The 22,179-nt window shown below is 49.4% G+C and overlaps 1 protein-coding gene across 1 annotated transcript in view; it reads right to left on the bottom strand.

The window, feature by feature from the left end:
* Positions 1 to 264: 264 nt before the first annotated feature.
* LOC308041899 (rap1 GTPase-activating protein 1-like) overlaps positions 265 to 22,179 on the bottom strand; it is a gene marked incomplete at both ends in the record, with an annotated part of 107,012 nt that continues 85,097 nt past the window's right edge. The window contains 2 exons of the mRNA XM_080346877.1: positions 265 to 385; positions 999 to 1,200. Of these exons, the coding sequence (XP_080203003.1) occupies positions 265 to 385; positions 999 to 1,200 (323 nt within the window). The remainder of the gene's footprint in view (positions 386 to 998; positions 1,201 to 22,179) is intronic.

Below are 22,179 nucleotides of genomic sequence, written 5' to 3'. Positions count from 1 at the left end.
AGCAAACACCTTAAGGCAACTACTGCAATGGGGGTTTAAGTTAAAAGGTTAAGCTTCTGTTGTAACAAAACGGGCTGTATACAGCAAAATACACGTGCCTCTTTTAACCCTCCAAAGCAATGGCTTATTATTATTATTATTATTTTGTGCAAATTTTAAAATCTTCAAATATGCATAAAAGCAATATCAACAACAAAAGTTGTTAAGTCTGCTAATACTGAAACTTCCGTAATGCAAAGGCACATGTCCAGGCCGAAGCAAAGGCTAGTGCCATGATTCTGCTTGCTGCTGGTCAGAATCCTCTATTAGTCTCTTAATAGGAGACAGCTTGTTGTGGAGATACACGCATCTGTACTTCTCTTCCACCCTGTCATCTTCCTTTGCCCTGCAAGAAAACACAAAGAACAGACCTCGGTCCCTTTGGAACCGGGCTTTCATAGTCAACATGTTAGACTAGCTCAGAAGTTCTGAGCAGAAAATATCTCTTGGACCTTTTGTTTTAGGGGCAGGTCTTTATCGAGTTGCTGCCTGTTATTGACTCTTTATCAAAATCATTAATGACCTCCATAATGCCTCATTTAGCTGCAGTGGAGTGCCAGTAAATTTTTTTGATAGCAAGTAATATTAGCAGCTACTTTTAGCAAGCAGCAGTGCTAAGGCACATTGCCGGGTCCTAATGGGAGCTGCCTCTGAACCTCAGAGAGCACTGAGCCGGGGCGGGGTTGCTGGTCGCAAGCCGCGGCTTTTTTTTTTTTTTTTTTTTTTAACTTCAGTTTGCAAGCCGGGGTGGGGGGGGCGCTCCCGCCCGCAGCGAGTCGGGGGGGGGCGGCCAGCCGGAAGGTGGTTGCCTGCCCGCGCTCGCGAGGCCGGGCCGCCCCGCCCCACACCACCAGGACTTAGGGTCCAGGAACGGTGGCGGGCCGGGGGGAGATGCGCAGAGAGGCGACAGAAGTTTTACGGGGGGAAGTTTGCGTCCGTTATTCGGGTTATGCCCGTACTGGACATGCGTTTCTAGCAGCTCTCTCAGGCCGCTCCGTTTCATGCCGCCAGTCCCGGGGCAGTCGCCGGCACTCGCGGGGTGGGGCTTTGCTATGCCAGACCCCCCGAGTTGCCGGTACGGGGAGGGGGCCGTCTGGACACCGCGGCTTTTTATTTGCCTTTCTTCAAGATCATTAACAACCTCCGTAGTGCCCCGTTTTGCTGCATTTAGCAGGGGGGAACGTGAGGTACAGGTTATTGTAGATGTGGGTGGAGCAGGAGCAAGTTGCAAGGGTGCAGAGGTAAATGGCAATATTTTAATACAGGCTACCTCTGCCCTGTGACTTCCAAAGCTCCAAATCTCCCCATTAGGTAAGCACCATCGTCTACCTGCCAAAATATCGAATCCCAATATGTTCGCTTTATAAGGACTCAGGGCAACTTCCACAGCCGTTGTCCGCTTTTTCCCAGGCAGCAAAAGGTGGATTCGAGCTAAAGGACATCTCTCTGCTACACCCGTTACCCCTACTATATTGATGGCCTTCCTTGATGGTTTAATCCCGAGTTTGTCAGCTTGCCCCCTGTTCAAAACACTGATTTGTGCGCCCGTGTCAATTAGAAATTTCACACTTATCCGCCTTGGACCAACGGGGATATGTATGTATGGTTTTTTATCACTGGACCATTGGCAAGAGAATACAGAGCGGGTGGGGCGGTCCCGGTTCCCATCCGCCTTTACTAGTTTTTTGATTCCCTTTGTGAGGATGCGAAAGGGTTAGTGTTTCGCTTGTCCTCGGAGGGGGGGGGCGGTTGCCGGTGCCTTCTCTTTGTTCTCTGATCTTCCCTCTAAGTATTCCACTAGCTCCTGTAAATGCTCAGTGGAGAGCTTTGTGCACCAGTTTTCGAGGCACGCCCAAAGCGGCTGCACGGTGCCAGAGGTCGCTCCGCTGCAAACTGCTACTCTGATTTGACTGGCAGCCAAAACGCTCCGGTTTCTGTGACGGGAGGGGCGGCCTGGTTGGGGGGGGGGTCCCTGAAGAGGCTCGGCTCGGCTCGTCTTCCGGACCACCCGGCTTCTATACGGGCTGCCGCTCGGGTCTACCCACCCCATCTCGCGCCCATGTGTAACCACATTGTGTAAAATTTCCGCCCAGGTTAATACATGTTCAGGAGGACTTCGGGGATTTTGCTTACTGCGATCGATAGCCCCCTGAATTTTTTCCTTAAGGGATTGGACATATATTTTTAAGGCATCCGGTAATCCTTTAATAAGCAGCCGAAGGTGGACCGGATCCACCGGCGCTGCCATAGGGGGGGACTGCCGGCCTCTTTCATACATTGCTTGTATACAAGCCGTCTTTTGAACTCCCTCGGCAAGGTCCGATAAACCTTTTATAACAATTGCCACTGGCTCCCCACGTTCCCTGGGATCTATACCACCAGCCCAGTAAGCTACACGAGATGTGATGGACTGATCATCGTCTGGACCATCACTTAAAAATACCCCTGGGCCCCAGAAACCTGTGGCCTCGTCCTTACTCAATAATATTCTATCACCCCCAGTAAGTGAAACGCGCCAAAGATATTCAGTCTCTGTCTCGCCCGGCTTCCGTGAGAATCTAGTTTGTAAATCCCCTAGCTCCAGTCCTGAATATGGCGTGCTATGGGTAGCCGTGCGTGGATTTCTGCCTCGGCCGTCCGTATGTGTTTCAGTTCTAATAAGAGGACGCACGTTCTTAGTCTCTACCCTCCCTTCATCAGCGCTGTTTTCAGAGTCAGTATCTCTGTTGAGAAGCGGGGGGGCCGAGGAGCACGCCTGAGCTGGGGGGACGCTAGAGGAAGCTCTCATATTAATTAACAAAAACTCAAGTTTTTGTTCCAAAAAACCAAGTTTCTGTTCTAACAAGCCAAATCTCTTCTCTAAGTAATCCGATCGTATGCTTTGTCGCGAAAAGTCCTGTATTAGACAATCAAACTGTTCGCTCTGCCGCGAGAGGTTTTGCTTTAAAAGGTCAAACTCTTTGCCTTGTCGCGAAAGGTCCTGCTTTAAGGAGTTAAACTGTTCGCTCTGCTGCGAAAAGTCCTGCTTTAAGGAGTCAAACTTTTCGCTCTGTTGCGAAAAGTCCTGCTTTAAGGAGTCAAACTTTTCGCTTTGCTGCGAAAAGTCCTGCTTTAAGGAGTCAAACTTTTCGCTTTGCTGCGAAAGGTTTTGCTTTAAAGAGTCAAATTGTTTGGTTTGCCACAAAAGGTCCTGCTTTAAGGAGTCAAACTTTTCCCTTTGCCGCGAGAAGTTTTCCTCCATTCGGTGCTTAAGTTTACACAGATCCTGAGCTACCTTTAAGCAAACACACAAACTGAAGCACATCGCGCACCACATAATGAAAAACCACGCCGCAAAATGCCAGGTTTCTGCAGAAATGTTACTCAACCCTCTAAAAAGTACCTCCATGTCTGATATCCTGCCGACTACGCCAAATTGTCACGGAATATTACCCCGAGGGACAACAGGGTCCAAAGCAGCCTTTATTAAACTGGTGAAACAGGGTTTTAATATTCCAAAGTGACTTAAATACAGATTCGAATATCAGCTGGAAACTTATTTAGGGGCGGCAACCACTACAGCAGGCGGTCCACAGAGTGCATGCACGTGGCTTCACTCAAAACAATGTCGGAGTCGCCCCTGAGTCCCGGAGAAGCACACACTTGCCCAAGCCTATCCGTAATTATTTTAAAGAGATAATTTAAAGTATGTGTGCAAACGTGCACAGAAAGTATGAATATACTCGCAATCCTGCGAGAAGTTTTACTCACGGTCGTGGCGGCGAGGCAAGCGGAGACTCCGTTCCGGGGAGCTGGGGGGGGGGCCGTAGCTCCTGGCGGCAGTGGCTAAGCTCGTTCTCCGAGAAAACTCCAGGGCCAAAGAGAAGTTTTCGACGAGTGTCCCGTTTTAAGAGCTTGACCTGACTGCAGTCATTCCTCCTATTCCCGGAAGCCCCCCAAAAACATCCCCCACCCTGGGTGTGGGCGCCCAGCGGCTTTTTGCCCCTAGTGACTCTGGTATGGGTGCTCTGGGGCCAGACAAAGAGGCTGTTAGGCCTGCGGCAGCCAGGAGAGAGGGGGATGTGCCCACTCCTCCATACTGAAGGAGGGAGGGGGAGAGTGGGGGCAGAAGAGGGGGAGAGAGGCGAGGGGGAGGTTGCATTCTGCCACACAAACCTCATTGGACAGTGTGTGATTCAGAAACACCATTGGACTGTGTCTCTGTCTCAAACCCCATAAGACTCTGTGTGTGACACAAACCCCATTGGACAGCATCTGTGTCACAAACCCTATTGGAGAACGTGTGTCTAACAAACCCATAGGACAGTGTATGTGTCACAAACCCCTTTGGACAGAGTGTGTGTGTCACAAAACCCATTGGACAGCGTGTCAGTCACAGACTCCGTTGGACTGTGTGTGTCACAGACCCCCATTGAGCAGCGTGTGTGTCACAAACACCATTTGACAGTGTCTCTGTCTCAAACCCCATTGGACTGTGTGTGTGTCACAAACCCCATTGGACAGTCTGTGTTTCACAAACACCATTGGACAGTGTCTCTGTCACAAACCCCTTTGGACTGTGTGTGTGTGTGTCACAAACCCCATTGGACAGTATGCGTGTCACAAATCCCCTGGACAGCATGTGTGTAATAAACCCCATTGACAGCGTGTATGTCACTAACAACCCTTGACAGCCTGTCTGTCACTAACCCCATTGGAAAGTGTGTGTAACGCAAACCCCGTTGGACTGTGTTTGTGTCAAATACCCCTCTGGACAGGGTGTGTGTGTCACAAAACCCATTGGACAGTGTGCTTTTTACAAACCACGTTAGACACCGTGTGTGTCACAAACACCATTGGCCAGTGTGTGTTTCACAAACCCCATTGGACAGTGTCTCTTTCTCAAACCCCATTGGACTGTGTGTGTGTCACAAACCCCCCTGGACAGCGTGTGTGTAACAAACCTCATTGGACAGTATGTGTGTCACAAACCCCATTGGACAGTGTGTGCGTGTCACAAACCTCATTGGACAATGTGTGTTAGAAACTCCTTTGGACAGTGTGTGTGTCAGAACACCTCCTGGACCGTGTGTGTGTCTCAAACCCCATTGTACAGTGTGTGTGTCACAAACACTTCTGGACAGCGTGTCTGTCACAAATCTCATTGGACAGTATGTGTGTCACAAACCCCCTTGGACACTGTGTGTGTCACAAACTGCCATGGACCGTTTGTGTGACAAAAACCCATGGGACAGCATCTGCTTCACAAACGCCCCCGGACAGGGTGTGTGTCACAAACCCCATTGGACAGCGTGTGTGTCACAACCACCCCTGGACAGCGTGTGTGTCACAAACCCTATGGGACAATCTGTGTGTCTCAAACCCATTTGGACTCTGTGTGTGTCACAAGCCCCATTGGACAGCGTGTCTGTCAAAAACCCCGTTGGAAAGTGTGTGTCAGAAACCGCGTTGGACAGTGTGTGTGTCACAAACGCCCCTGGATAATGTGTGTGTCACAAAAACCATTGGACAGTGTGCTTGTTACAAACCACGTAGACAACGTGTGTGTCACAAACCCCATTGGACAGTTTGTGTTTCACAAACACCATTGGACAGTGTCTATGTCTCAAACCTCATTGGACTGTCTGTGTGTTACAATCCCCATTAGACAGTGTCTCAAACCCCATTGGGCTGTGTGTGTGTGACAAACACCATTAGACAGTGTGTCTGTCTCAAATCTCATTCAACTGTGTGTGTGTCACAAGCCCCATTGGACAGTGTGTGTGTCACAAACACCATTGGACAGTGCGTGTGTCAGAAACCCTCCTGGACAGTGTGTGTGTCTCAAACCCCATTGGACAGCGTGTGTGTCACAAACCCCTTTGTACTACATGTGTGTAACAGTCCCCCTTTTACATTGTGCGTGTCACAAACCCCAATACACAGTGTGTGTGTCAGAATCCCCCTTCGACATTGTGTGTGTCACAAACCCTCTTGGACACTGTGTGTGCCACAAACCACCATGGACCGTCTGTGTGACACAAACCCCATTGGACAGCATCTGTGTCACAAACCCTATTGGAGAACGTGTGTCTAACAAACCCATAGGACAGTGTATGTGTCACAAACCCCTTTGGACAGAGTGTGTGTGTCACAAAACCCATTGGACAGCGTGTCAGTCACAGACCCCGTTGGACTGTGTGTGTCACAGACCCCCATTGAGCAGCGTGTGTGTCACAAACACCATTTGACAGTGTCTCTGTCTCAAACCCCATTGGACTGTGTGTGTGTCACAAACCCCATTGGACAGTCTGTGTTTCAAAAACACCATTGGACAGTGTCTCTGTCACAAACCCCTTTGGACTGTGTGTGTGTGTGTCACAAATCCCATTGGACAGCGTGTCTGTCAAAAACCCCGTTGGAAAGTGTGTGTAAGAAACCGCATTGGACAGTGTGTGTGTCACAGACCCCACTGGACAGCGTGTGTGTCACAAACCACGTTGGACAGCGTGTGTGTCACAAACCCCACTGGACAGCGTGTGTGTCACAAAACCCATTGGACAGTGTGTTTGTCACAAACCACGTTAGACAACAAGTGTGTCATAAACCTCACTGGACAGTGTGTGTTTCACAAACACAATTGGACTGTGAGTGTGTCACAAAGCCTCCTGGACACTGTGTGTGTCACACACCCCATTGGACAGAGTATGTATCCAAACCCGAATGGACAGCGTATGTGTCACAAACGCCCCTGGACAGGCTGTGTGTCACAAACCCCATTGGAAAGTTTGAATGTCACAAATCCCATTGGACAGAGTGTGTATAAGAAACCCCATTGAACAGCGTGTGTGTCAAAAACCCTATTGGACAGCGTGTATTTCACAAACCCCATTGGACAGTATGCGTGTCACAAATCCCCTGGACAGCATGTGTGTAATAAACCCCTATTGACAGCGTGTATGTCACTAACAACCCTTGACAGCCTGTCTGTCACTAACCCCATTGGAAAGTGTGTGTGACGCAAACCCCGTTGGACTGTGTTTGTGTCAAATACCCCCCTGGATAGGGTGTGTGTGTCACAAAACCCATTGGACAGTGTGCTTTTTACAAACCACGTTAGACACCGTGTGTGTCACAAACACCATTGGACAGTGTGTGTTTCACAAACCCCATTGGACAGTGTCTCTTTCTCTAACCCCATTGGACTGTGTGTCTGTCACAAACCCTCCTGGACAGCGTCTCTATCTCAAACCCCATTGGACAGCGATGTGTCACAAACCCCCCTAGACAGAGTGTGTGTCTCAAACCCCATTGGACTGTGTGTGTGTGACAAACACCATTAGACAGTGTGTCTGTCTCAAATCCCATTTAATTGTGTGTGTGTCACAAGCCCCATTGGACAGTGTGTGTGTCACAAACACCATTGGACAGTGTGTGTGTCAGAAACCCTCCTGGATAGCGTGTGTGTCTCAAACCCCATTGGACGGTGTGTGTGTCACAAACCACGTTCGACAGCATGTGTCACAGTCCCCGTTTTACATTGTGTGTGTCACAAACCCCTTTGTTCAGTGTGTGTGTCACAAACCCTCCTGGACAGCGTGTGTGTAACAAACCTCATTGGACAGTATGTGTGTCTCAAACCCCATTGGACTGTGTGTGTGTGTCACAAACCCCATTGAAGTGCATGTGAGTCACAAACACCATTGGACTGTGTGCGTGTCACAATGTCCCTTTGGACTGCGTGTGTGTCGCAAACCCCATTGGACAGCGTGTATGCCACACATCCCCTAGACGGAGTGTGTGTCACAAACCGCATTGGACAGTGTGTGTGTCACAAACACCATTGGACTGTATGTGTATGTCACAACCCCCCCGGACTGTGTGTGTGTCACAAACCCAATTGGAAAGAGTGTGCGTCAGAATCCTGATTGGACAGCGTCTGTGTCACAAACCCCATTGGACAGCGTGTGTGTCACAAACCCCCCTGGACAGCATGTGTGTAACAAATCTCATTGGACAGTATGTGTGTCACAAACCCCATTGGACAGTGTGTGCGTGTCACAAACCCCATTGGACAATGTGTGTTAGAAACTCCTTGGACAGTGTGTGTGTCAGAATCCCTCCTGGACCATGTGTGTGTCTCAAACCCCATTGTACAGTGTGTGTGTCACAAACACTTCTGGACAGCGTGTCTGTCACAAATCTCATTGGACAGTATGTGTGTCACAAACCCCCTTGGACACTGTGTGTGTCACAAACTGCCATGGACCGTTTGTGTGACAAAAACCCTGTGGACAGCATCTGCTTCACAAACGCCCCTGGACAGGGTGTGTGTCACAAACCCCATTGGACAGCGTGTGTGTCACAACCACCCCTGGACAGTGTGTGTGTCACAAACCCTATGGGACAGTCTGTGTGTCACAAACCCATTTGGACTCTGTGTGTGTCACAAGCCCCATGGCACAGCGTGTCTGTCAAAAACCCCGTTGGAAAGTGTGTGTCAGAAACCGCGTTGGACAGTGTGTGTGTCACTAACGCCCCTGGGTAATGTGTGTCTCACAAAAACCATTGGACAGTGTGCTTGTTACAAACCACGTAGACAACGTGTGTGTCACAAACCCCATTGGACAGTGTGTGTTTCACAAACACCATTGGACAGTGTCTATGTCTCAAACCCCATTGGACTGTCTGTGTGTTACAATCGCCATTAGACAGTGTCTCTGTCTCAAACCCCATTGGACTGTGTGTCTGTCACAACCCGCCCTGGTCAGAGTCTCTCTCTCAAACCCCTTCGGACAGCGATTGTGTCACAAACTCCCCTAGATAGTGTGTATGTCTCAAACCCCATTGGCCTATGTGTGTGACAAACGCCATTAGACAGTGTGTCTGTCTCAAATCTCATTCAACTGTGTGTGTGTCACAAGCCCCATTGGACAGTGTGTGTGTCACAAACCCTGTTCGACAGCGTGTGTCACAACCCCCCTAGACAGTGTGTGTGTCACAAACCCCTTTGTTCAGTGTGTGTGTCACAAACACCATTCGATAGAGTGTGTGTCACAAACACAGTTGGACAGCATGTCAGTCAGAGACCTCGTTGGACTGTGTGTGTGTCACTAACCCGATTGAACAGCGTGTGTGTCACAAACCTCATTGGACAGTGTGTGATTCAGAAACACCATTGGACTGTTTCTCTGTCTCAAACTCCATAAGACTGTGTGTGTGTCACAAACCCCCGTGACAGTGTCTCTGTCTCAAACCCCATTGGACAGCGAGTATATCACAAACCCCCCTAGACAGTGTGTGTGTCACAAACCCCCCTGGACAGTGTGTATGTCACAAACACCATTGGACAGTGCGTGTGTCAGAAACCCTCCTGAACAGTGTGTGTGCCTCAAACCCCATTGGACAGCGTGTGTGTCACAAACACCGCTGGGCACTGTGTGTGTCACATACGCCATTGGACAGCGAGTATGTCACAAGCTCCTTTGTACTACATGTGTATAACAGTCCCCGTTTTACATTGTGTGTGTCACAAACCCCAATACACAGTGTGTGTGTCAGAATCCCCCTTCGACATTGTGTGTGTCACAAACCCTCTTGGACACTGTGTGTGCCACAAACCACCATGGACCGTCTGTGTGACACAAACCCCATTGGACAGCATCTGTGCCACAAACCCTATTGGAGAACGTGTGTCTAACAAACCCATAGGACAGTGTATGTGTCACAAACCCCTTTGGACAGAGTGTGTGTGTCACAAAACCCATTGGACAGCGTGTCAGTCACAGACCCCGTTGGACTGTGTGTGTCACAGACCCCCATTGAACAGCGTGTGTGTCACAAACACCATTTGACAGTGTCTCTGTCTCAAACCCCATTGGACTGTGTGTGTGTCACAAACCCCATTGGACAGTCTGTGTTTCACAAACACCATTGGACAGTGTCTCTGTCACAAACCCCTTTGGACTGTGTGTGTGTGTGTCACAAATCCCATTGGACAGCGTGTCTGTCAAAAACCCCGTTGGAAAGTGTGTGTAAGAAACCGCATTGGACAGTGTGTGTGTCACAGACCCCACTGGACAGCGTGTGTGTCACAAACCACGTTGGACAGCGTGTGTGTCACAAACCCCACTGGACAGCGTGTGTGTCACAAAACCCATTGGACAGTGTGTTTGTCACAAACCACGTTAGACAACAAGTGTGTCATAAACCTCACTGGACAGTGTGTGTTTCACAAACACAATTGGACTGTGAGTGTGTAACAAAGCCTCCTGGACACCCCTGGACAGCCTTTGTGTCACAGACGCCCCTGGATAGATTGTATGTCACATACCCCATTGGACAGCGTCTCTGTCAAAAAACTTGTTTGAACGTGTGTGTCACAAATTGCGCTGGACAGTATGTGTGTCACAAACCCTATTGAACAGCCTCTGTCTCATAAAACCGATTAGACAGCGTGTGTGTCACTGACTACACTGAACAGCATGTGTGTCACAAACCCCATTGGACAGCGTGTCTTTCACAAACCCCATTGGATAGCGTGTGTGTCACAAACCCTCCAGGACAGTGTGTGTGTCACATACTCCCGGCTACCGTATGTGTGTCTCAAAACCCCTTGGACTGCCTGTGTGTCGCAAACTCCATTGGACAGCGTGTGTGTCACAAACCCCATTCCACAGCGTGTGTGTCACAAACTCCAATGGACAGTATCTTTGTCTCAAATCCCCATGGACAGTGTGTGTCACAAACCCCACTGGAGAGCATGTGTGTCACAAACCTTATTGGACACTGTGTGTGTCACAAACCGCCATGGACCGTGTGGTTCTCTCAAACCCGATTGGACAACGTGTGTATCACAAACCGGAGACGACAGCGTGTGTGTCACAAACCCTCCTGGACAGCGTGTGTCTCACAAAACCCCCGGACAGCGTGTGTCTTACAAACCCCATTGGACTGTGTGTGTGTCACGAACTCCTTTGGACAGTATGTGTGTGTCATAAACCACATTGGACAGTGTGTGTGTCACAAACCCCCTGGACAGTGTGTGTGTCACAAACCTCACTGGACAGTGTGTTTGTCACAAACCTCATAGGACAGTTTGTGTGTCATAAACCCCATTGGAAAGCGTATGTGTCACAAACCCCCCTGGACAGTGTGTCTGTCACAAACCCCATTAGACAACGTGTGTGTCACAAACCCATTTGGATAGTGTGTGTGTCACAAACACCTTTGGACTGTGTGTGTGTCACAAACTTCATTAGACACTGTTTTTGTCACAAACCCCCCTGGACAGTATCACAGTATCACAGTATCACAGTATGTTTTGATTGGAAGGGACCTCAAAAGATCGTCTAGTCCAATCCCCCTGCTGGAGCAGGAATTCCTAGGTGAGGTCGCACAGGACCATGTCCAGGTGGGTCTTGAATGTCTTCAGAGAAGGAGACTCCACAACCCCCCTAGGCAGCCTGTTCCAGTGCTCTATCACCCTTACTGAGAAGAATTTTTTTCTCCAATTGAAGTGGAACCTCTTGTGGTCCAGCTTGATCCCATTACCCCTTGTCCTATTATTGTTTGCCACCGAGAAGAGCCTGCCATCCTCGTGGCACTCACCCTTTATATATTTATAAACATTAATAAGGTCACCCCTCAGTCTCCTCTTCTCCAAACTAAAGAGACCCAGCTCCCTCAGCCTTTCCTCATAAGGGAGGTGCTCCATTCCCTTAATCATCTTGGTTGCCCTACGCTGGACGCTCTCCAGCAGTTCCCTTTCCTTCTTGAACTGAGGGGCCCAGAACTGGACACAATATTCCAGATGTGGTCTCACCAGGGCAGTGTAGAGGGGAAGGAGGACCTCTCTTGATCTACTAACCACCCCCCTTCTAATACACCCCAGGATGCCATTGGCCTTCCTGGCCACAAGGGCACAGTGCTGGCTCATGGTCATCCTGTTGTCCACCAGGACCTTCAGGTCCCTTTCCCCTACACTGCTCTCTAATATGTAATTTCCCAACCTATACGGGAACCTGGGGTTGTTCCTGCCCAGATGCAGGACTCTACACTTTCCCTTGTTAAATTTCATCAGGTTATTCCCCGCTCAACTCTCCAGCCTGTCCAGGTCTCGCTGGATGGCAGCACAGCCTTCTGGCGTGTCAGCCACTCCTCCCAGCTTAGTGTCATCAGCAAACTTGCTGATAGTACACTCTATTCCCTCGTCTAAATCGTTAATGAATATATTGAATAATATTGGCCCCAGTACTGACCCCTGAGGCACTCCACTAGATACTGGCCTCCAACTAGACTCCGCACCATTGACTACCACTCTCTGGCTTCTCTCCTTAAGCCAGTTTGTAGCCCACCTCACTACTCTATTGTCTAGACCACACCTCCTCAACTTAGCTGTGGGGATGCTGTGGGAGACTGTGTCAAAGGCTTTACTGAAGTCAAGGTAGACCACATCCACGGCTCTGCCATCATCCATCCACCTTGTTACATTCTCATAAAAGTCTATGAGGTTGGTCAAGCATGACCTACCCTTGGTAAAGCCATGCTGACTGCCCCTAATAACCCTCTTATCCTTGATATGCCTTGAGATGGCACCAAGGATAAGCTGTTCCATTACTTTCCCAGGGACAGAGGTGAGGCTGACCGGTCTATAATTACCCGGGTCCTCCTTCTTGCCCTTTTTGAAGACTGGAGTGACATTTGCTTTCCTCCATTCCTCGGGCACCTCTCCCCTTTCCCAAGACTTGGCAAAGATGATGGAGAGCGGTCCAGCAATGACTTCAGCCAGCTCCCTCAGCACCCGCGGATGCATCCCATCTGGACCCATGGATTTATGGATGTCCAGACTATTTAATTGCTCCTTAACCCAGTCCTCATCAACTAAAGCAAACTCCTCCATGGACCTGGCTTCATCCGGGGTCTCAGGGGTACAGGGCTCCCCAGGACAGCCTCCGGCAGAGTAGACAGAGACAAAGAAGGCATTCAGTAATTCTGCTTTCTCTGTATCTTCCGCCACCAGGGCACCCACCCCATTCCTCAGTGGGCCTACATTGCCTCTGGTATTAGTTTTATCCGCTATGTATTTGAAAAAGTTCTTTTTGCTGTCCTTGACACCTCTCGCCAGCTGTAATTCTAAGGAGGCCTTGGCTATCCTAGCTGCCTTCCTACATCCTCTAACAGCAGCCTTATATTCTTCCCAAGTGGCCAGCCCCTGCTTCCATGACCTGTAAACTCTCCTCTTCTGCTTGAGCATACCCAACAGATTCCCTATTCAACCATGCAGGCCTCCTGGCACCCTTCCTTGACTTCCTACGTGTGGGGATGCTCTGATCCCGAGCGTGGAAGAAGCAATCTCTGAATGCAATCCAGCTCTCTTGGGCCCCTTTTTCTTCAAGCAGTCTTGCCCATGGGATTTCCCCCAGCAATTGCTTGAAAAGGCCAAAGTTAGCCCTGCTAAAGTCCAGGGTTGCAATTCTACTTGCTATTCTGTTCCTGCCACACAAGATGCTGAACTCCACCATCTTGTGGTCACTGCAACCCAGGCAGCCCCCAACCTTTACTGCTTCGACCAGACCCTCCTTGTTAGTGAGGATGAGATCCAGCAGTGCACCTCTCCTAGTCGGCTCCTCCACCATCTGCATGAGGAAGTTATCATCAATGCACTGGAGGAACCTTCTGAACTGTGGCTGGCTGGCTGAATGGTCCTTCCAGCAAACATCAGGGAAGTTAAAATCACCCAAAACAACCAGGGCCTGTGACTGTGAGGCCACTCTCAGCTGCCCATAGAAGGCCTCATCAACTTCCTCAGCCTGATCTGGTGGCCTGTAATAGACACCCACAACAGTGTCACCCCTGCCAGCCTGCCCCTTGATCCTGACCCATACACTCTCAACTCGCTCATCCTCCACTCCTGGGCAGAATTTAGTACATTGTAGTTGCTCTCTCACATAGAGAGCAACTCCACCACCACGCCTGGCTGGCCTGTCTTTTCTGAAAAGGGCATAGCCATCCATGACCACATTCCAGTCATGTGAACTGTCCCACCATGTTTCTGTAATTGCCACCAGATCATAATCTCCCGACCGGACATAGGATTCTAACTCCTCCTGTTTATTCGCCATGCTGCGCGCATTGGTGTAGAGGCATTTCAGGGAGCGAGTGGAGCACACTCATTTCTCCCTAGGGGCATAGGAGGCCACCCGGCCCTCATCAGTTTTAGAATGCTGCCCCACTGGGACAAGCCCAGCTACAAGCCCATCCCCCTTCCAGCCTAGTTTTAAAGCTCTCCAAATGAGCCCAGCTAATTCCTGCCCCAGCATTCTTCTGCCGCTACGAGATAAACCTTTCCCACGTGACACTGTCCGGATTGGTGTCTTATAGAACCAACCATTATCAAAAAACCCAAACCCCTGCCTATAGCACCACTCTTGGAGCCAACCATTTAGAGAATGAATTTTCCTATTCCATCCCACATCGTCACTTGAAGATGGAAGGAGTGAAGAGAAGATCACTTGAGCCCCTGACTCTTTCACCATCCTTCCCAAGACCTTGAAATCATTCTTCATTCCCCTCAGACTACACGAAGCAGCTTCCTCCCCATCTGTCTGGAAGACCAGCAGCGGGTAGTAGTCTGTCGGGTGCGCCAGTTTGGGGAGCTTTCTAGTGATATCCTTGATCTGGGCTCCAGGTAGACTACAAACTTCCCTAAGATGAGGATCAACTCTGCATACTGGGCCCTCTGTTCCTTTCAGAAGGGAATTTCCTATTACTATCACCCTTCTTTCTTTCTTATCAGAGGCAGTCTTAAGTTGTGGAGTCAACCACCTCTTCCTATGTGATCTTGTAGGCAGGCATGGCACCGCCTCCTCACCTACCTCTTCTTCAAGATCCAGGGCCTCAAACCTATTACGGAGGGGCACCTGGGGAGACAAAGCAGGCAGGGAGCAGGGCTGTTCGTGACGCCGAACCGGAACACGCTTCCAACCCTCGTCGTCTTTTAGGTCCCCTACCTCTGCCTGACAGCAACAAGGGTGGGGCCGACTCAGGACTTCTGCCTCTGTCCGAGAGGACAGGAGGTCCATCTCCTTTTGGGGGGTACCTCCCTGGGACCTTTCCGACTGGCAAGTCAGGATGTTACTCCACCAGTCAATCTCCCTTTCGCACTCCCTGATAGTGGGATCTGAAAAAGCTGTTCAAAGGGGTTCGTGAGACACACACTGTACAGGGGTATTTGTGACACACACTCTGTCCAATGGTGTTTGTGACACACACACTATCCAAAGTAGTTTGTGACACATATGTTGGATAGCGTGTGTATCACAAACGCCCCTGGACAGCGTGTATATCATAAACCGCCCTGGGCAGTGTGTGTGTCACAAATCCCATTGGACAACGTGTGTGTTACTAACCCAGGTGGACAGTGAGTCACAAACACCATTAGACAGACTGTGTGTGTCACAGACCCTATTGGACAGTGCGTGTGTCACAAATCCATTTGGACAGTGTGTTTGTCACAAACCTCATTGGACATTTGGTGTGTCAGAAACCCCATTAGACAACGTGTGTGTCCACTCTACTCCGTTGGACAGTGCATGTGCATCACAAACCCCATTGGACAGTGTGTGTGTCACAAAGCCCCCTGGACTGTGTGTGTCAAAACCCTCCCTGGACAAGGTGTGTGTCACAAACATCATTGAAAAGTTTGTCAGTCACAAGCCCCATTGGAGAGTGTGTGTGTCACAAACCCCTTTGGACAGCGTGTATGTCACAAACCCCATAGACAGTGTGTATTTCTCAAATTGGATAGTGCGTGTGTCACAACCACCATTAAACAGTGTGTGTGTCACATAAACCATTGGACCCTGAGTCTGGAACAAGCCCCAATGAACAGCGTGTGTGTCACAAACCTGACTGGACACTGTGTGTGTGACAAACACCCCTGGACAGCGTGTGTGCCAGAAACGACCCTGGACAGGCTTTGTGTCACAAAACCTTTTAGACAGAGAGTGTGTCTCAAACCCTAATGGACATCGTGTGTGTCACAAACCCCCCTGTACACAGTGTGTGTCACAAACATCATTGAACAATTTGTGTGTCACAAACACCATTTGACAGGGTGTGTGTGACAAACTCCCTAGACAGTGTGTGTGTTTCAAACCCGTTTGGACTGTGTGTGTGTCACAAACACCATTAGACACTGTGTTTTTAAAAAACCCCCCTGAACACTCTGTGTGTCAACACCCCACTGACAGCATGTGTGTCACAAACCTTATTGGACAGTGTGTGTCACAAACCCCATTGGACAGCGTGTGTGTCACAAACCCGATACGAGAGCATGTGTGTCACAAACAGCATTGAACAGTTTGTGTGCCACAAACCCCATTGGAGAGTGTGCATGTCACAAACCTCATTGAACAGAGTGTGTGTCACAAACCCCCTATACAGTGTGTGTATCTGAAACCCATTTGGACCGTGTGTGTGTCAGAAACCCCATTGGACAGTGTGTGTGTCACAAACCACCTTGACATTGTGCGTGTCACCAAACTCATTTGACAACGTGTGTGTCACAAACTGCATTGGACTGTGTGTTTACCACAAACCCCCATTGGACAGCGTGTGTGTCACTAATTCCATTGGACAGTGTGTGTGTGTTACAGACCCCACTGGACAGTGTGTGTGTCACAAACCCAGTAGGACAGCATATGTGTGTCACAAACACCATTGGGAAGTTTTGTGTTTCACACAACCAATTGGACTTCATGTGTTTCACAAACCCCATTCCACAGTGTTTGTGTCGCAAACCCCATTGAACAGCGTGTGTGTCAAAAATCCCATAGACAGCCTTTGTGTCTCAAACCCCAGTGGACTGTGTGTCACAAACCCCATTGGAGAGTGTGTGTGTCACAAACCCAGTAGGACAGCATATGTGTGTCACAAACCCCATTGGGAAGTATTGTGTCACAACCTCCCCCTGGACAGTGTGTATGTCACAAAAGCCGTTAGGCCGTGTGTGTGTCACAAACCCCATTGGAATGTGTATGTGTCACAAACCCCATTGGACACTGTGTTTGTTACACCCCCCCTGGACAGTGTGTGTGTCAAAAGCGCATTGGACAGTATGTGTGTCACAAACCCGTTTGGAAAACGTGTGTTTCACAGATCCCATTGGACAGTGTGTGTGTCACAAACACCACTGGATAGTGTGTGTGTCACAAACCCTTCTGTAGAGTGTGTTTGTTACAAACCCCATTGGACAGCATGTGCGTGTCACAAACCCATTGAACAGTGTGTTTGTCACAAACCTCATTGGACAGAGTGTGTGTCATAAACCCCATTGGAAATCGTGTGTATTACAAAACCCACTGGAGAGTTTGTGTGTTACAAAGCCCATTTGACAACTTTTGTGTCACAAAACCCTTTGGACAGAGTGTGTGTCACAAACACCATTGGACAGTGTGTGTGTCACAAACCCAATAGGACAGCATGTGTGTGTCACAAATCCCATTGGACAGTTTCGTATGTCACAAACCCAATTAGACTTCATGTGTGTTTCACAAACCCCATTCCACAGTGTTTGTGTCACAAACCCCATTAAACAGCGTCTGTGTCAAAAACCCCATAGACATCGTGTGTCTGTCGCAAACCCCATTGGACTCTGTGTGTGTCACAAAACCCTTTGGACAGTGTGTGTGTCACAAACCCCATTGGAAATCGTGTGTGTCACAAACCAGCCCGGAGAGTGTGTGTCTCACAAAACCTATTTGACAACATGTGTGTCACATACCCCTTTGGACAGTGTGTGTGTGTCACGCACACCATTGGAAAGTGTGTGTGTCACAAACACCATTAGACTGTGTGTGTGTCACAAACCCGATTGCACAGAGTGTGAGTCACAAACCTCCACGGACATCGTGTGTGTCACAAAACCTATTGGACAGTGTGTGTGTCATAAACCCTATTGGACAGCGTGTGTGTTACAAACCTCCATGGACAGTGTGTGTATCTCAAACACCCTAGACAGTTTGTGTATCTCAAACCCATTTGGACTTTGTGTGTGTCACAAAACCCATTGGCCCTGTGATTGTCAAAATCCCGCCTGGACTGTGTGCAGGTCAAAAGCGCATTGGACAATATGTGTGTCACAAACATCTTTGGAAAACGTCTGTGTGTCACAAACCCCCTGGACAGCTTGTGTGTCACAAAGCCCTTTGGACACTGTGTGTTTGTCACAAACTCCATTGGACAGCGTGTGTGTGTCACAAACCCCATTGGACAGTGTGTGTGTTAATAACTCCAGTAAACAGCGTGAAACAAACCACCTAGACAGCCTGTGTGTCGCAAACCCCATGGGACTGTGTGTGTATCACACACCCCTTTAGAAAGCATGATTTTCACAAACCCGATTGGACAGCGTATGTGTCACAACCCCCCCGGACAGCCTGTGTGTCACAAAACGCGTCGGACAGTATGTGTCTCACAGACCCCCTAGACAGTGTGTGTGTCTCAAACCCCACTGGAGTGTGAAGGACGACGTTGCCCAGTCCTGCATTTCTCACGCGGACACATGCAAGGCAGTTCTGCTAGTAAGAGAGCATAGACAGTCGTAGGCAGTACTGAATGCTGCTCCGAGATACTTCTCACTTATAGCTAATGCTTCACAGTGGCCCGAGGAAGGACCCTCAGCAGTCGATCTACAAAGAGAAAAGAAACAGATCATGCCTAAAAGCGAAAGAGCAACAGGGCGTCTCTGCGCAAGCTTGTCCCTGATCTATGGCTGAGAGCAAACACTTGTGTGCTTGTCGGAGAGAATGTGTCTTGTCTGTAAGTGTCTGGGAGTTTTGCGCAGGTCAGTGTGGCTGGTTTGATAATCAACGTCTAGGATACCTGCAGAGCGGTCCCTGTTGGTGTGCGGCCAGTGTGCCTGTAAGTCAGTCTGTGTTCCTAGCGCCTGCTGGATCTATCCATTGCTCCACACGCGTGTGAGTCCATGTCTTTCTCTCCACAAGCACGTGTGTTGATTTCGTCGCACATGTGCATCTGTGCTAGTGTTGAGCTCAGCAGAGTGTGTCTCTTGACACTTGGTGTGCGTTGGCTGTGCCTGTGTGTAACACAGCGCAGCCATGACTGCTCCAGTGAAGTGGGAGTCCAGTGAACAAGGAAAATCATCTAGGCAGACTCAAGAGAGGAAAACCAAAGAGGGATTGACGTGTGCTCGACAGAGACGGATTCCCTGTGCTGACAGTTCTCAGTAACAGGACAGGAAAGCAGAACTGTAGATCGATCGGAGAAATGCTTCCCTAGACGACATTTTGCAAGTGAACTGTGCGCGGCTTTCGGGAGTGTGCCTGGAGAGTGCCAAAACCAGCAGAGCCTGCATTCAAAAGCGGGTGGCTATGTGACAATTTCACCGGTGCGTGCAATCACATATTCTGACTGGCGTCTTTTATACCACAGCAGCAAAAACGTATTTGCGTTCAAGCATGTATCAGAAACAATGTGTGAACTGAGGATCTTTTGGTATTTTCTCCGTACGGCATGCTTCGTGGTATCTTACTGCGGATCGCAGGTTTAGCGGTTTCTATACACGACTCGGTATAGGGAAAGAGAGGAGCATGCGTGTGCCTTGATGCTCCATTCGAGCTTAAGGTGGAGTTTGTGTGTCACAAATCCCAATGGACAGTGTGTCACAACCCCCCCTCGACAGTGTGTGTATCACAAACCCCATTGGACGACGTGTGTCTCACAAAGTCTCCTGGACAGTGCTTTTTCAAAAACCCATTGAACAGTGTGTGTATCACAAACCCCCATGGACAGTGTGTGTGCCACAAACGCACGTGGACAGTGCATGTGTCCCAAATTCCATTAGAAAGAGTGTGTGTCAAAACCCCATTGGACAGTGTGTGTGTCATAAACGCTATTGGATAGTGTGTGTGTGTCACAAACCCCCATGGACTGTGTGTGTGTCACAAACCGCATTGGAGAGTGTGTGTATCACAAATCCCATTGGACAGCGAGTGTATCACAAACCTCATTGGAATGTCTGTGTGTCACAAACACCATTGTACTGTCTGTGTGTCAAAAACCCCATTAGACAGTGTATGTCACAAACTCCCATGGACAGTGTGTGTGTCACAAACCACATTGGAGAGTGTGTGCGTCACAAACCCCGTTGTACAGTGTGTGTGTCACAAACCCGCTTGGACAGAGTGTGTGTCACAAACCCCCCTGGACTGTGTATGTGTTAAAAACGTCCCTGGACAGGGTGTGTGTCAAAAACCCCATCGGACAGTGTGTGTCCCAAACCCGATTGGACAGTGTATGTGTCACAAACTCCCATGGACAGTGTGTGTGTCACAAACCACATTGGACAGTGTGTGTGTCGCAAACACCCTTGGATAGTGTGTGTGTCACAAGCATCATTGCACAGTTTGTGTGTCACAAACCCCATTGGATTGTGTGCATGTCACAAAGCCCCGCTGGACAGTGTGTGTGTCACAAATCGCCATGGACCGTGTGTGTCTCACAAACCCCATTGTACGGCATGTGTGTCATAAACCGCCATGGACCGTGTGTGTCTCACAAACTCCACTGGACAGCTTGTGTCTCACAAAACCGATATGACATCATTTGTGTCACAAACGCCCCTGGACAGCTTGTGTGTCACAAGCATCATTAAAGTGTTTGTGTGTTCCAAACCCCATTAGACAGCATGAGTGTGACAATCCCCTTTGGACAGGGTATGTGTCACAACCCCCCCGGGCAGTGTGTGTGTCACAAAACCCACAGCATACTGTGTGTATCTCAGACCCTTCTAAACAGTGTATGTGTCAGAAACCCCATTGGACAGCGTCTGTGTCACAAACTCTCCTGGACAGTGCATGTGTCAAAAAAACATTGGACAGCGTGTGTGTCTCAAACACCCGTGGATATCGCGTGTGTCACAATCCCCTTTGGAATGCGTGTTTGTCAGAAACCCCATTGGACAGTGTTCATATCACAAACTCCCATGGACAGTGTGTATTTCACAAACCCCCTTGGACAGTGCGTGTGTCATAAACCCCATTAGACAGTGTGTGTGTCACAAACCGCCATGGACAATGTGTGTGACACAAACCCCATAGGAGAGCACGTGTGTCACAAACCTGAGCAGCAGGCGCATTTCTGCAGATATCCTTAAAAGGTGTATTCTCGTGCACGCACGTATGCTTTCTTGCAGTACGCTACACATCAACAAACTTGTATACCCTCGAGCATGTCACTACATTTCACGTACGTCTTTCTGTCAAGAGACGGGAGTGGGCGCGCTTGTGGAAGTGTGCATGTGTGTGGTCAGGCGTTTGCTTTACTCATCGGTGCGTGAAAAGGTAGGTGCTTTTCTCTAGCTGCGTGTGCGTGCACGTGGCGATGTGTGCACACAGCTGGGTGATTGTGGAAAGGTTTCTGCGTCGTTCTCGGTGAGGAATCGTGTGTGTGCACGTGGAAAAAAGGGAAGGCGTAGCAACTAGTTTCCAGCGCTGAAGTAGGCAAAAGGCAAGCTTTCTCAAGCTATCCCTTTACACAGTCGTATAAAGCAAGCCGATAAGCCTGCGGCCGTCAAGAGAGCTACAACGAAGCATGCAGAACAGAGCAAATACCGGCAGCTCATCTGATCACACATCGTTTCGGATACATGCTTGAATGCAAATACAGTAGTGTTTCTGTGAGATTAAAGACGTCCGTCTTGAATATGTGATTGCGCACACCGATGCATTTGGTTGTTTCTACGTTCAGTCCAAGGGTGCGGGGCTTTCAGAACTGGGTCTGTGGAGACGTCTGCGGAGATGCCGCTGTCCGAACACGTACACTCCATTGTTTACCAAAACACAGGCAGATGCGTTTGACCACGTCGTTCTGCACGCACAGAGGTACCGGTGTTCGGAAGAGACAACGGAAACGCGTGTGCACACACAGAAGAAAAAGCGGACCGTGAGCCTTTGTGTGAACATGAAACAGCACTCTATACAGTCGCAGACACGGGAACGTGCCTCAGTGTAGTCACATCGCCACCAGCTTTTGAACGCAGGCTCTGCGGGTTTTGGCGCTTTTCAGGCACAGTCCTGACTGCCGCGCACACTGCTGTTCTTTCACTACATCACCTCTGCGGAAACATTTCTCCGGTCG

This window comes from Nesoenas mayeri (assembly GCF_963082525.1).
Source record: "Nesoenas mayeri genome assembly, chromosome: 1".
Taxonomy (NCBI): Eukaryota; Metazoa; Chordata; class Aves; order Columbiformes; family Columbidae; genus Nesoenas; species Nesoenas mayeri.
The sequence above is the reverse complement of the archived record's forward strand: the minus strand, read 5'-3'. Positions and strand labels throughout refer to the sequence as shown.